General features: G+C 42.7%; 1 protein-coding gene across 1 annotated transcript in view; it reads left to right on the top strand.

The window, feature by feature from the left end:
* The window catches only part of PIP4K2A (phosphatidylinositol-5-phosphate 4-kinase type 2 alpha), a 181,876-nt gene that overhangs the window by 129,302 nt on the left and 37,733 nt on the right, over window positions 1–14,841 (top strand). The window contains exons 5-6 of the mRNA XM_068561276.1: window positions 7,883–8,029; window positions 12,184–12,222. Of these exons, the coding sequence (XP_068417377.1) occupies window positions 7,883–8,029; window positions 12,184–12,222 (186 nt within the window). The remainder of the gene's footprint in view (window positions 1–7,882; window positions 8,030–12,183; window positions 12,223–14,841) is intronic.

Genomic DNA, 14,841 nt, shown 5'->3' with positions numbered 1-14,841 from the left:
CTGTGGCCTGGGGAGCGCCCCTTCCAGTTCCACTCTGCAGACACTTTGCAGATGGGGGCATCACCGTCTGTTCCCAGCGTCCCAGCCGTCGTTCCCCAGGTTTCCAGCTGCGCGGCCCACTCATCAGCACGTGTTTCCTGCAGCACGTTATCTCCAGTTTCTGGAATTCCCGTTGTTCTTTTTTCTTCATATATCGCCTGTCTCCCCGCCTCTCTCCAACATCTACGGATTTGACATTTTCATTCTAGCCTCCACGGCACTTCACTTTCCTTTCCCGTTTTCCGTCTCCAAACATCTCTGCTCAGTTTGGGGTAAATTTCTCAACTGTGTCACCCACTCCTAATTCTCTTTTCAGCTGTTCTAATCTGTTGCCTCCCCGTCCAATGATATTTTATTTCAAAGGTCATATTTTTCCTTCTAGAAGTTCCATTTAAAAAAATGCACCAGTGCACTCCTGATCGTTTTTCTTTATATAATATGCTCCTTTCTGAACTTGCATCCTTTTATTTCTTCAAACGCTTTATGCCTAAGTCTTCAAGTTCTCTTTCCGGTAGTGCTAAGCTCTGCCATCCCTGGAGGTCCTGCATTTGTTGCCTCTTGTGTCTGCTGCTCAGGAGTGACTGGCCCGAGCAGAAAGCCCACAGCGTGTGGAGTCAGGATACCGACTGGGGATGGAAGCCAGTGCAGGAAGAGGAAGGGAGGAGGACTGGACAGAGGGGAGGGCAGGCTGCCAGGCGGGCCCCCCCAGGACACCGCCAACCTGGCGGGGCCCTTTGGGGTCCTCTACCCACATGCTGCCATGTTGGGCCAAAGGGACAGGAAGGCAGGCCCAGAAGGAGCTGCCAACCAAAGGCTGCGGACTGCTCTCCAGAGCCGGGCAGCCAGGCCTCCCAGAGCGCGTAACACTGGGATGCTCGGGGCAGCCGTCTGCATTTCACTTGTAACCGCTGAGTCAACTCCATCTGTACTTACGGTAAGGTGAGTTTTTTTGCTTTGGTTTTTTTTTTGGTCTTTTTGGCCACACTGCACGGCTTGTGGGACCTTAGTTCCCTGACCAGGGATTGAACCTGGGCCCTTGGCAGTGAAAGCTCAGAGTCCTAACCACTGGACCGCCAGAGAAGTCCCTGATAAGGTGTTTTTTCCAAAGCCATTTCATCTTTAATGGTGATGTTATGTATGGGTCTTTAGAACAGCATAACAGAGTTAGGAGCACCAATGTTTGCATTCAGGTATATTCTGCAATATCTCAGTACTAAGAATGTTTGTAAATACTGCAGAGGAATGTTTATTCCTTTTAAGCCTGCTTTTTATTAAGTTTAAGAAAAGCAGTAAAATTTTATACTTACATTAGCTTAAATGGAGTCATCCTTACATTCTTTTATGACTTAAAACTACTTGAAACCAAAAGATATCATATTAACGGACACAGACCATTATCCCAAAATTCAAGGAATTTTGAAGGATAATTCAAAATATTCAAGGAATGTTTGGATTACTTATTTATTTGGTCCTTTTAAAGCAAACTAATCCTTAATTTCAGGCTGGCTTCTTTCTTTTCTTTCTGTCTTTTCTTTCTTTCTTCCTTCCTTCCTTTTTTTCCTCTTTCCTTTTTCTCTCCTTCCCTCCTTCCTTCTTTCTTTCCCTTTTTCTTTCTTTCTCTCCCCCCCTACCCTTATGAAAAGAATGTTGTTGGAACGATCTATAAACATAGGCAGAGGCACAATAAGGATGACAGATAATTTAACCTTTCAGAAACATTAACTGAAGCAAGACTTTACATTGAAGTATTAATTTGATGCTATATTAAATTGTCACTTCAAGCCTCTAAAAAAAAATGAGTGAAACATGATAATAACAGCAATTTCCAAGAGCTGGAGCCCAGGTTCACACTATCATGCAGAGATATAAATATTTATCCGTTCCAGTACATCACTTAGAATCCTCTCTGCTGAAACCTTCAGTCAGCTGTGAATCTTTTAATGGCATTTCATTTTGCATGAGAAGAAGCAACAAATCAGGGATTCATAATACTTGTTATTCTTGTTGAGCACCCAAGAGCAAAGGAAACCGAGATCTTGTGGCTATTGCATTTTATGTTTTTAAAATTCCTATTTCACCACGTCAGTTTGTCATTACATTACAGTTCTGACAAGCTGTTATACAGGAAAAAGCTCTAAGGGAGACTAATGAAGAGATAAAATTTGCCTTTACTGGTGCCACCATGGAGTTTTGTACAAGAAGATATTTTTTTAAAAGAAGACAGAAAAAAGTGAAAACTGTTATTGGTTACAGATGAACATTGCCAGCAAATACAAGTGTCTGAGAAGCACTCTTGGAAAAAACAGAAGCCACCACAGGATAAATGACAACACAAGGTGACACGAGGCATCCGGCTGTGAAAATGCAAAAGTGAAAAATACTTAATAAAAAACAATATTATTAAAATGCAAATGTAGATAATGTGAGTTTAACACTGAGAATATGGACGCTGATCCCAAGAATACTTGTGATGGTTTTAGCTCCATACAGTAAGTGTAAGAAGAATTGATGACCATCAAGGTCACTTGTTAAAAATTTGGGACTAACTATTCCATGCCTTATTCAGATGGAAGCTCAGTGTCGTCGCTGAATTGCAGGCATCTGAAAGCTGCCAGCTCGTGTGCCAGACAAGACTTTCCCTGTTTGATATGAGAGAAGGTGACCTAGAGAGCCTGGAGGGGTGGAAATAACGGGCCAGCTTTGGGCCGCAGATGGGAAGGCCTCTGGGAAAGGACCGAATCTAAGGAGCCGCTGAAAGGAAGGCTCTGCAGGCTCGTACATACACAGCTGGGGCTCTCATAACAGTCATCCCTCTGGCAGATGTGCGCTCTTAATTCCTGATCCACACGTGGAGGACCAGCCTTGCCAAGTGTTTGGTCCACTTGTGACCTCTTATCTCCCTTGGGACCTCAGAGTGGCAGAGGGCAGAAGTCCACAGACTCATCTGACCTCTAGGAAAGAGTCTACTGGGCAGCACTAGGGCACTGCACCTGTTGAGTCTGTAAATTGAGATTTTAACGTGGCAGACAAGGAACATCTGCGTTATGTCCTTTGCTAGTGAGGCAGGATTGCCTTGTAGCCACATCAGGACCGTGGTTGAAAGTGAAAGAAATACCTACACTTATTTTTATTTTATTTTTAATTTTATTTAATTTATTTTATTTCATTTATCTTATTTTATTTTATATTTTTTGGCCACGCCGAGCTGCTTGTGGGATCTTAGTTCCCCGACCAGGGATTGAACCTGCACCCTGGCAGTGGAAGCGCCGAGTCCTGACCACCGGACCACCAGGGAATTCCCCTACACCTTTTTTAAAGAGTGACCCTCGGGATTAAGTCGCTATTTCTCCATTCTTGCAATTACAAGAATTGGAAATTAAGCATGTAAAAAGGAGGAAGCAAAGATTCATCCTTAGATTGTCTTGTAGTCAAATCAACAATGTTAAAAAGGAATTAATAGATGCTGAGGATGTTTTTAACTATTAAGAAAAGGTTGCTCGTGCCAAAAAACTGATCATGATACTGTAGTGCCACCAGTACACTCCTTTAAAATAATTTTTGCAGCATTTTGTTTACAGGCGGTTTTGTTAATTTGTCAGCGATTAAGCTTTTGAAGGGGAAGTGCTTAGAGTTCTGACCCCAAAAGCAACATGAGTGAGAAATAGAATTTTTTAGTGTTTCTTTTATATTTACAAAAATATTGCCTCACTTTGTAAACAAATACACACACATGCAACACTATTCATTTTTGGAAAGTCTGTTCTGTGGAGATCCCCTGAAATTGGGAGTTCCCATCCTGCCTTTAAATAGAATCCGTTTCTCAGGGAGCATTTGAGGAGCACGTCAGGTGGAAGCCTCGCCTCCCTCGGCCTCTCCTTCCCTACTTCCTTTCCCACCCCTCGCCCCAGGGTCCTGGTTTCATCGGCTCCTGCTTGGATCACCGCTGTCCTTCCAGTGCTGTTTCCCTGATCTTCACACCCTTCACAAAACCCCTGTGCTCTAGCTACTAATATTATGCCTCATTTCCAAATGCAGAGACAGAGAGAGGTTGAATAATTCCCCAAGGTCACACAGCTAGTGAATGTGGAGCTGGGTCAGGAAGGCTCGAGCAGCGTGGTATGGCCATGAGTTTACGGTCTCCCTAGATGTGGGATAACGCCCAGCAGTTTGTGGGGCGGGGGAACCCTCATAGATGTGCCCACTGGTGTAGGGGTGCGTGCACAGCATTTCCCGGGTCAGCTGGTGAAGAATCTGAGAGGAATCATATCTGGGCCTGTTTGTGTCAACTCCCACACGCAGTGACTCCTTGTGCAGTGGTGCCCCAGCCGGGGGCTCACAGACCCAGTGAGACATTCCTCCACTGACAGGAAACGGTGTCTTCCCAGTGCCCGCACCCAGAAATTCAGTTCACTGGGAGAGTTTTCTCTTCTGCAAAGTTTGGATGCATAGATGCTTTCTAAACCTTTGCTACCAACCGCTGCTTGTCAATACTGGACTCTAACACGATAGGCTTTCTGTGGTTGTGGTTTTGTACATATTTATAAACTCAGGAGTTTTAAGTTTATTAAATCTCTACTTTTCAAGGTGTTCATCAGAGAGCCTCATAGGTGAGCCTTGCCTTTGAGAACAACTGCACATAGAAACTTGCTGATGAAGTGGATCAAATTTGATCTATTTTTTTAACATGGAGTAATTGATTTAATCTTAAAGATAGAGGAGTTGTGGAATGTAATCTGTACGTGTGTCTTCCCCTGGGGGAAGAAAACAGCTTGTTGGTGATTTCCTGTGTAGTAGTCAGGTTTCCTTAACATACTCATCAACATGGATAGTGGTCAGTATCTGCTCTGTTCCGGGTGCTCTGTGACTCTGTACCAAGATTTTGATCTAAGAGACATCTTCTGCCAGCAGGACTTTTAAAAGATAGGCCATGATGAGAATAACTGAGCAGAATGGCACAAAGGCAGGGGACTTGAACAGCCAAACGGAAACCTGTGTGCCTCCATGTGTTTAAGGCCCATCCAACCATCTCTCTTCAGAGGTACCAGACAACCACTCTTTATTTCTTTACATCAGATGTGAGAAATCTTCATTTCAGCCAAGAGCTCGTTACCACCTGTTTTGCATTAGCGAAAATCAAGTTAATTTACTGTTTTTTGAAAGGCGAGAAATAGAAAATGTTCCTCTGATCAGACTTCACATTAAGAACAGGTTGGGGGTGAAACTCAGAAAAATCCATCAAACTAAAATATGTAGCTCAATTATGGTCAGTAAGATTTTTTTTTTAAGGGCAGGAGCATCTTTAAAGTCTTCCAAAACTCTGGGTGGCAAAAATCAAACTCCTCTACTGATGCTGTTCATCTTTTCTTTAATGATAAAGACTAAAGGCTTTTTTAAAAAAAAATCTTAAGATGGTTTAATATTATCAGAGTTGATTATTACAGTATTTACCACTAAGAAATTTGAAAGGGCATTCTGATTACTTTCGTATTTTTATAAAATGTTCACTGTACAACAGAAAAATTTGAGAATATTTTTTTTGTTTTTTGAAAAAGGAAGAAAGCAGTTACCCTAAATTTTACCATTACCATGGTGACCATTCTTCCAGACACATCTCTGTAAATAGGCACAATAGGTCCAATTTTTACAATTTTGGAATCATGTTACTCATGCTGTTCAGTTATCCTAGAGAGTGCACACACATGTCATGGGCATAAAAGAGCTTTTTTGAAATCTTCTTTCCCCTTCATTTTAAAGAAAGGAAAACCTAACTTTCCTTTGGAAGGTGCAATGGGACCCAGTTTGTAAGGATGGTCTTTTGAGGAGAAGTGTCTCCATCTTGTGGCCTTTTAGAGTATGGTCATTCAAGACTGATAAACTCATGTTGTGTTTTTGCAACTCTCCTTGGAAATGGTGTCAGTTCTGGGACTTGTTCAGTGGATTCGATGAATCCAACATGGGGCCAGAGAGTGTCCATCTGTCTGCAGAGCGAGGGCAAGCCCTTTTTCACACCGCTGCTCTGGTGGGCAGTTTATTTATTTCTTCATTGACATGAATTTTTTATTCAATGTCACTTGTAAATATACAAAGTATTCATTTTAATGTGTCCAAAAAAAGAAGAATATTTTTTCATAAATTACTTTTTTTAACTTTATTGAAGTATAGTTAATTTATAATGGTGTATTAATTTCTGCTGTACAGCAAAGTGACTCAGTTATACATATATATATTCTTTTCATATTCTTTTCCACTATGGTTTGTCACAGAATATTGAATATAGTTCCCTGTGCTATACAGTATGATGTTGTTTATCCATTCTATATATAATAGTTTGCCTCCACTAAAATCAAATTCCCATTCCTGCCCTCCCTCCCCCTTGGCAACCACAAGTCTTCTCTATAGCTGTGAGTCTGTTTTTGTTTCATAGCTATGTTGATCTATATCGTATTTTAGATTCCATATATAAGTGATATATGGCATTTGTCTTTCTTGTTTACTTACTTCGCTTAGTATGATAATCTCTAGGTCCATCCATGTTGCTGCAAATGGCATTATTCAATTCTTTTTGATGGCTGAGTAATATTCCACTGTATACATGTACCATATCTTCTTTATCCATTCCTCTGTGGATGGACATTTAGGTTGTTTCCATGTCTTGGCTACTGTAACTAGTGCTGCTATGAACAGAGGGGTGCATGTATCTTTTCAAAGTATCATTTTTTCTCAGTATATGCCCAGGAGTGGGATTGCTGGATCATATGGCAACTCTATTTTTAGTTTTTTGAGGAACCTCCATACTATTTTCCATAGTGGCTGCACCAGTTTACATTCCCACCAACACAGTAGCAGGGTTCCCTTTTCTCCACACCCTCTCCAGCATTTGTTATTTGTAGACTTTTTAATGGTGGCCATTCTGACTGGTGTGAGGTGATACCTCATTGTAGTTTTGATTTGCATTTTTCTAATAATCAGCGATGCTGAGCATCTTTTCATGTGCCTGTTGGCCATGTGTATTTCTTCTTTGGAGAAGTGTTTTTCAAAAAAACAATTTTCGATTGGGTTGTTGGTTTTTTGCTGTTGTTGAGTTTTATGAGCTGTTTGTATATTTTGGAAATTAAGCCCTTGCCGGTCGCTTCGTTTGCAAATATATTCTCCCATTCTGTAGGTTGTCTTTTCATTTTGTTTATGGTTTCCTTTGCTGTGCAAAAGCTTGTAAGTTTGATTAGGTCCCATTTGTTTATTTTTGTTTTTATTCCTTTTGCCTTGGGAGACCAGTGGGCAATTTAAGCATTAGAGTCTCAATAAGAAACAGGAAAACCAGGGCTGGAGCCCGACTCTCCCAGCTTCTAACACTGACCTTTCTCCACAATTTCCTTTTTAACCTCGACTTCAACACTGTTAAAGGAGTTGATTTTAGTGGCCAAGTCACGCTGCCTCAACCTCATGAAATCATCGTAAAGGCTTCTAGGGAGGAAGATGGCAGCCCCAGGTAGAGTGTGATTTCACTTTAAAGGAATTACAGAAAGGACCAATCACTTGTCCTCTCACCCTACGCCATTATACCCAAGTTTTGACTTTACAAATTAGTTTGGAATGTTTGTTAGGGAGAAAATATCTCTCGAGATAGAGTTGAATTTTCTTATCTGTGTCTGCACAGTGGACGCAGACCTGTACTGCTGAAGGCAGTACAAACATGGTCATTTTCTGTAAACAGGACGTTAATAGTTGTATAAACCATTATCACTTTGTATAAACACCATAGCAGAAGAGTTACATTTTACATCTGAATGAACACCTTTTGACTGGATCATTCCCCCCCCCCCTTTTTTCTTTCTCTCCTATGCAGTATATAGTGGAATGTCATGGGATCACCCTTCTTCCCCAGTTCCTGGGCATGTACCGGCTTAATGTTGATGGAGTTGAAATATATGTGATTGTTACAAGAAATGTGTTCAGCCACCGTTTATCTGTATATAGGAAATATGACTTAAAGGTAAGATTGATTTTTATTAACTTCTATTCATTAAGCTTGGTCATCCACGTTGTATGTAATTGATCATGCTGAGCAGTTAGGAGGCACCCAGAGCTCAAAGCTGCCAGGAGCGCTCCTTTGTGTTAAGCGAGGACCACTTGTACCCACGAGAGATACCACGTCTATTTTATTCAACAAGTATGTATTGAACACCAGCTATGTGCCAGGCACTGCTTTAGGTGCTGGGAATAGTTTGATGAACAACACAGACCAAACCTGCTCTCAACGAGCTGACATTCTGGTGGATGAAGACGGATGGTAATAAGTAAAAGGAGTAAGTAAATCATGGAGTATCCTAGGAAGTGATCAGTGCCATGGGCAGAAGTAAAGACAGGAAGCACGGGGAAGGGATGCGGTTTTGAATAGGGTTTCGCTTCACTGCAGACCTGAAGGAGGTGAGGGATAGGCTGAGGAGCGGGCCTGGAGACAGGCTGTTTCAGAGACCTCAAGTGAGAGGCGGACCACTGGAAATTCTGATTGTGGAGTGAGGGGATCTGACTTCTGGGATCACCGACATAGGCAACGTCCAGGTCAGGAGCAGGCAGACTGTGACCTGCCTCCATGGCACGGCCAACATGGCCATTTTTGTAAATAGTTTTATTGGAACCCCACAATGCCTGTGGTTTGTGTATCGTATGTGGTTGCACTATAACAACAGCAGAGTTGAGTAGTTACCATAGAGACCGTTTTGGACCACAAAGCCCGAAACACTACCCCTCTGACCCTTTTCAGAAAAAGTTTTCCAACCTTTAGGTCTTCATCAGTGGATCTCGAATTTTTTTATCTCAGACGCTTTCACACCCTTAAAAGAGGACCCCAAAAAGCTTCTGCTTATGTAGGTTATGTCTACTAATACTTACAATATTAGAAATGAGACATCATTGAAAAAAACTTATTTAAAATAGTAAAACCATTACATGTTAGCATATCTTTATGAAAAATATCTTCCAAATCAAAAAGTTTCATGGAACAGGTAGCATTGTTTTATATCTTTGCAAGTCTAATGTCAGGTTTGGTGAGACAGTTAGAACATCCTGTCTGGTTTGGCTGTCCACCTGTTGCCAAGTTATTTGATTGAAGTGTATGAAGAAAATCAGACCTTACACAAATATGTAGTTGGAAAAGGAGAGGAGGAGTTTTTAATAACTTTTTCAGAAATTTGTGGATGTTTTCCTTTGATATCACACCTTAACCTGACAAGTGGTAATTTCTCAAAGCTGAGTTACAGTGTGGAATCTGAAATCACATCAGTGAACTTTTTAAAATCCGTCAGTCTGTTTTCACGCATTGGTCTGGCTACATCATGCTTTGGTCATTTGGAATGATGGATTCACTGAGTTAGGTGAACGGCTTCCTCAAGGCTATTCATATGTTTTATGAGAAACTCTACTAATACCATTTGGTGCCTCTGCTGGCTTTGTGCTAAGCTGCCAACAGTTTTACCCACCATTGTATTTGCAGTATCCATGCAAATATCAAGATGGTGAAATAGGCAAATAGTGTCTCAGAATTATTATAAAGATAGTTTTGACTTTGCAGACCCCTGGGTGCTGAACTATGCTTTGAGAAATGCTAGTCTAAGGGAGGGGGAATGTTCTAGGCTTATCTCCTACCCTGTGGAGTTCAGATGAACTATATAAGCTTCCCAAATACAGGTTTGCTCTGTCCTGCCTCCAAGTCGTAGCTATTTTATAGGTGGAAATCCCAGCCTACAGGGCTACGGGGCTCTTTGGAACCATCTCTCTCATGAGGCCCTTTGCAGTGTTACTTAGCTCACTCTGCTGAGTATTATAGGTCTTTTCATTGGCCTGACTCTCCCATGTAAGAAGCCAGATGACCTCTGAAGCCGCATGTCCTGGTTTTACTACTTGTTAGCTGTGTGCAAGACGCTGAACCTCTATGAGCCACAGTTTCTTCGTCTGTAGAACAGAGATGATCTTACCTCCGCTGCTGTGAGGATTAATGAGATACGTATGTGTCAGGTCCAGCATAACGCACGGCATATGGGGAGGAGTGGATGAATGTTCATTGTCTCATCCATTCTACTAATAAGTCCCTTAAAGGCAGTTGTTTTGGTTCTACTTTTTTATCCCCCGGAAATGCTTAAGGTAGTGCCTCTATCTTAAGCATATCCTGCTTGAGCATATCCTGTTCAAGCATATCCTGATGTAAATTACGCTTATAGACTGGATGTTATAGTTTTAACCTTGGATGTCATGATTTCATCTCCCTTTTTAGCTTGTAGAATAAACTTTTCTTGCCAGTACTTGCCGTTGTGAGGGAACCTGGGCATCTGGCATCATTTCATGGCTCAAACTCTCAGCCTTGACTGACTTACGTTTCTAATTTTGTTTTAATTTTTAAATTCTGAATGAATTTAAATTTGGATGAGTTTTTCCAGGCTAATGCTCTGCATTTTTACATAGAGACGAAGCTTCAGTGAGAATCAGGAGCAGAGTAAATTATATCCTAGAGGGAAAACACACACAGAGACTAAAAAACTTGGTTAAAGATACAGAGACCCAGGTATTACAAGTATTTAATACTTGAGTATTAAGCCCCCCCCTCCCCTTTAAATTTGGGAACATTCTTTGTTAGCAGTCAGTGTATAGAGGAAGATACTATGGCCCGAATTCAAGAATCTGTAAAGGAAAAAACAAACCACTGCAAGTGACACCTGCTGGGCTCAGCCAGGCAGAGGGCTTTCCTTCACGAACAATTTACACGGTTCATCTTCACTTGCTGGGTCAGCTCTGTGCTCCTCCGACACATCCCCCAGAAGCTTCGAGCATCTTCCCTGGGTTGGCAGCAGGGTCTTTCGGATCCACCAGACCTGGGAATGCTGAGCATGGGGCCGATGGAGAAGTGGCCCCAGGGAGCCCCTGGCCTGGGCTCGGCCCCCTTCCGCAGTGAAAGGAGGCTCCCCATCTGTGAGCACGTTACACACACCCTGACTCATGCCTGAGCTGCTCGAAGGCAAGACAGTCATACAGCAAAAATGTTAAGAGTGGCCAACCTAGAAGCTACTTTAAATTTTCCCAAGTCACATACACATTCTTAATGATTGGCTAATGCAAGTATTCCAGGCCAATAAATATCTATTTAAAAGATAGTCAGGTAAATGGATCGCTCCACTGACCTAGTCATAGTCTGGGCATCCAGTGCTGGGAGGGGAGGGAGAGCAGTCAGTCGGGCTGTGACCCTCCTCCAGCCGTTTACTCAGCAAACAAACACTGGGCGTTGCTGGGTGAGACACCGCGACGGTCACCACGGAGCACAAAGGATAAATGCTCACTGTTGTATTAACAAAGTTAGGAATTCACTGGCCATTTGTTTCCTAATCTTTCTTTTGCATTAAGATCTTCCACAAACAAAGGACAGTTTCTGTTCTTGAACTCTACCCCAAAGCACCCCTGTCGGCATCAGGAGGACTAGGTCATTTCAGACAACACAGAACCGAGGGCATCATTTTGAAAACCAGTGCGGTAGAGTAGAAATTGCTGCGACCAAGAACTGTGTTTTCTTCTACTTTATACCTCTGTGCTCAGCCTAGGTTCTGACACAGAAGCGGTGCAAGGAGACGTGTGTTTGAAGGGACCTCCAAAGTGAAAGGGGCCGGGAAGTACCCACTGGGTCTTAGTCATGGTAAGTGAGGAAGCACATTCGTCAGTAACCCTAAGCCAGGGGAGACGGGCAGTCGGGGCCCAGGGCACGCCCCCACCTAGAGGACGCAGCGTGGGAAAGAGGCCTCTATGCCCCAGTGGTCACTGCGGCCAGCTGATGGCCCACTTCACTTTGCAGACCCTCAAACCAACCATTTGTGGCGACTGATGTTTGACTCCACGTTTAGTAAGTCATTGTTCACGTGATTGTTGGGTTTTGTGATTTCCAGCAGGAGGACAGGAACCAGGGAGAAGAGAGCACAGGTGACACGGCAGGGAAGGGGTTGGAGACAGGTGGACGGAAATCCCTGCAGAGGGTGCAGCGCACTCGGGGAGGGGCCAGAGCAAAGTCGGTGCTCATTTATTTCCGTGCTCTGCCCTGGAGCATTTGCATATTTCACGTGAAGCTGATACCTCGCGTGCGCGTGTTTTCATTATCTCTTTCTCTTTCAGGGCTCTACAGTGGCTAGGGAAGCAAGTGACAAAGAAAAGGTAAGTGCCCGGCGGCTCTCTCACCTCACTCCCGCGGGCATGCGGTTCTAGCCATTTCCCCTCCACTACAGTGAGAAGCTCTTCACGGGCCTGAGGAACGTTCCCCTCCAGTTCTCTCCCTCAGGTTGGCTGCCCTGTTGGACAGTGAAGTAGTTATTAGTTTGAGGTGTGTGTGAAACATTTCCCATCAATGTGATCTTGAGAAAACAGCCGCCTCTGCTGTCAGCACGCTCCAAACTGGCAGGTACAACCCAGCACCTGAGTCCTAACCCCATTTTATGACTAACAGGCCAGGTGTGACCTTGAGTCAGTTTCTCTGCCTCCCTGAGCCCCAGTTTTCTCACCTGTAAAACGACAGTGTTGAGCTTCAAATTCACCAATAAAATATTGGCTTAATGAGCTTCAAACTCCTTTCCAACTATAAAATGTTAAGATCTAATTAGAGTATTTTTTGTGTGTAAAGACTTAGGGATGGACGAGGAGACTCTTTTTTCTGAGTCACTGGACATTAGGTAATACTTGAACCACATTTTGTTAATTATGCAGGATTATAAACAGATTCAACTGGAATCAGTTTAAGAATTTGGGAGGCAGCTTTCTGTGTGCAAACCTCAACTGCCCCAAATGGGGATTTGCTTACAGGAAAGGCACCTCTATACTCTCAGCTTACTCCTCATCATGTTGAGGTGCCTTTTCTTGACCAAACCATCTGAAAGCTGGGCTCAAGGTTTTTGTTTCTCAATTAAATTATTTAGGATGATATCACTCAGTTTGGGTTTGAATTTTATAGATTTGGAAACCTCCTTTTACTTATTCATCCAGAAGTTTGTGAATGTCTTTATGCTTACTGTCCTAGCTTCAGGGGCTAAAATAATTAACCACACAGACATGTCCTGCAAAGCGATACAGACATTACATAGGAAATGACAGTATCGTGTTGTAAGTTCTTTGATAGGAAACACATAGCAAGGGCACCTAAATCTGGCTCGGTGGTCTTCCTGGAAGAGATGATTGGAAACCTGAAGGATGAGTAGGCGTTAGCTAGAGAAGGAGCAGTGTGTGCAGAGGGGGAGCACTTGGTGCTTTCATTGGAGGGTGGGAGGAGGCCACAGAGGTAAGCAGGGCCATCTAGAGTGGCTGTGGAAATAATCCAGAATAGATGGTGGCCTGACCCGGGGTGGTGGAAGAGTCATCTAGAGTGGCTGTGGAAATAATCCAGAATAGATGGTGGCCCGACCTGGGGTGGTGGAAGAGTATAGAGAGATTTAGGAAGAAGAATCCACAGAACTCAGAGATTGAATATGGGAGGAGAACAGTGCCAGGGAGTGTGTGTGGAGGGAGGGTGACTGCACACTTTCTGGTTTGGACAGTGGGGTAGGTGCTGATTCCACTCATGGAAAAAGGGAGCAGGCGGAGTAGTTAGAGTTGTCAGCACAGCATCAGAACAGAGATGTCCTGTAGGCATGAGAGGCTGCAGAGAGGGCTTCAGCTGGAAAAAGGGGGCTTGGGAAACCTGCCGGGAAGGGTGACCAATGACAGGGAAGTGTAAATGAGGTCACCTAGGATGAGCCTAACATGAGAAAGGAAACACTCACTCAAGTCCAGGAAGCACGGAGAGTCCCATACAAGATAAACCCAAGGAGGAATACACCAAGACACATGTTAATCAAACTGCCAAAAATTAAAGACAAAGAAAAAATATTAAAAGTATCAAGGGAAAAGCAACAGTTGTTAACATACAAGGGAACTCCCATAAGGTTATCAGCTGATTTTTCGGCAGAAACTCTGCAGGCCAGAAGGAAGTGGCATGATATATTTAAAGTGATGAAAGGGAAAAACCTACAACCAAGAATACTGTGTCCAGCAAGGCTCTCGTTCAAATTTGATAGAGAAATCAAAAGCTTCACAGACAAGCAAAAGCCAAGAGAATTCAGCACCAGCAAACCAGCTTTACAACAAATCCTAAAGGAACTTCTCTAGGCAGAAAATAAAAGGCCACAACTAGAAACAAGAAAATTATGAATGGGAAAGCTCACTGGTAAAGGCAAACATGAAATAAAGGTACGGGATCATCCACACACAAATATGATGTCAAAACTAGCAATCATGAGAACAGGAGAGTACAAATGCAGGAAATGCTTTGGAAGTTAAGAGACCAGCAACTTAAAACAATCTTGTATATATATTGACTGCTATACCAAAAACCTCATGGGAACCACCAACCAAAAATCTGCAGTAGATACACACACAAAAAAGAAAAAACAATCCAAACACAACACTAAAGATAGTCATCAAGTCACAAGAGAAGTGAACAAAAGGGGAAGGGAAGAAAAAAGACCTGCAAAAACAAATGCAAAACAATTAACAAAATGGCAATAAGAACATACATACCAATAATTACCTTAAATGTAAATGGATTAAATGCTCCAGCCAAGACATAGACTGGCTGAATAGATACAAAAACAAGACCCATATATATGTTGTCTACAAGAGATGCACTTCAGATCTAGGGACACATACAGACTGAAAGTGAGGGGATGGAAAAAGGTATTTCATGTAAATGGAAATCAAAAGAAAGCTGGAGTAGCAATACTCATATCAGACAAAATAGACTTTAAA

This window comes from Eschrichtius robustus, chromosome 1, assembly GCF_028021215.1.
Source record: "Eschrichtius robustus isolate mEscRob2 chromosome 1, mEscRob2.pri, whole genome shotgun sequence".
Classification (NCBI taxonomy): Eukaryota; Metazoa; Chordata; class Mammalia; order Artiodactyla; family Eschrichtiidae; genus Eschrichtius; species Eschrichtius robustus.
This window is presented reverse-complemented; position numbering and strand designations above follow the sequence as displayed.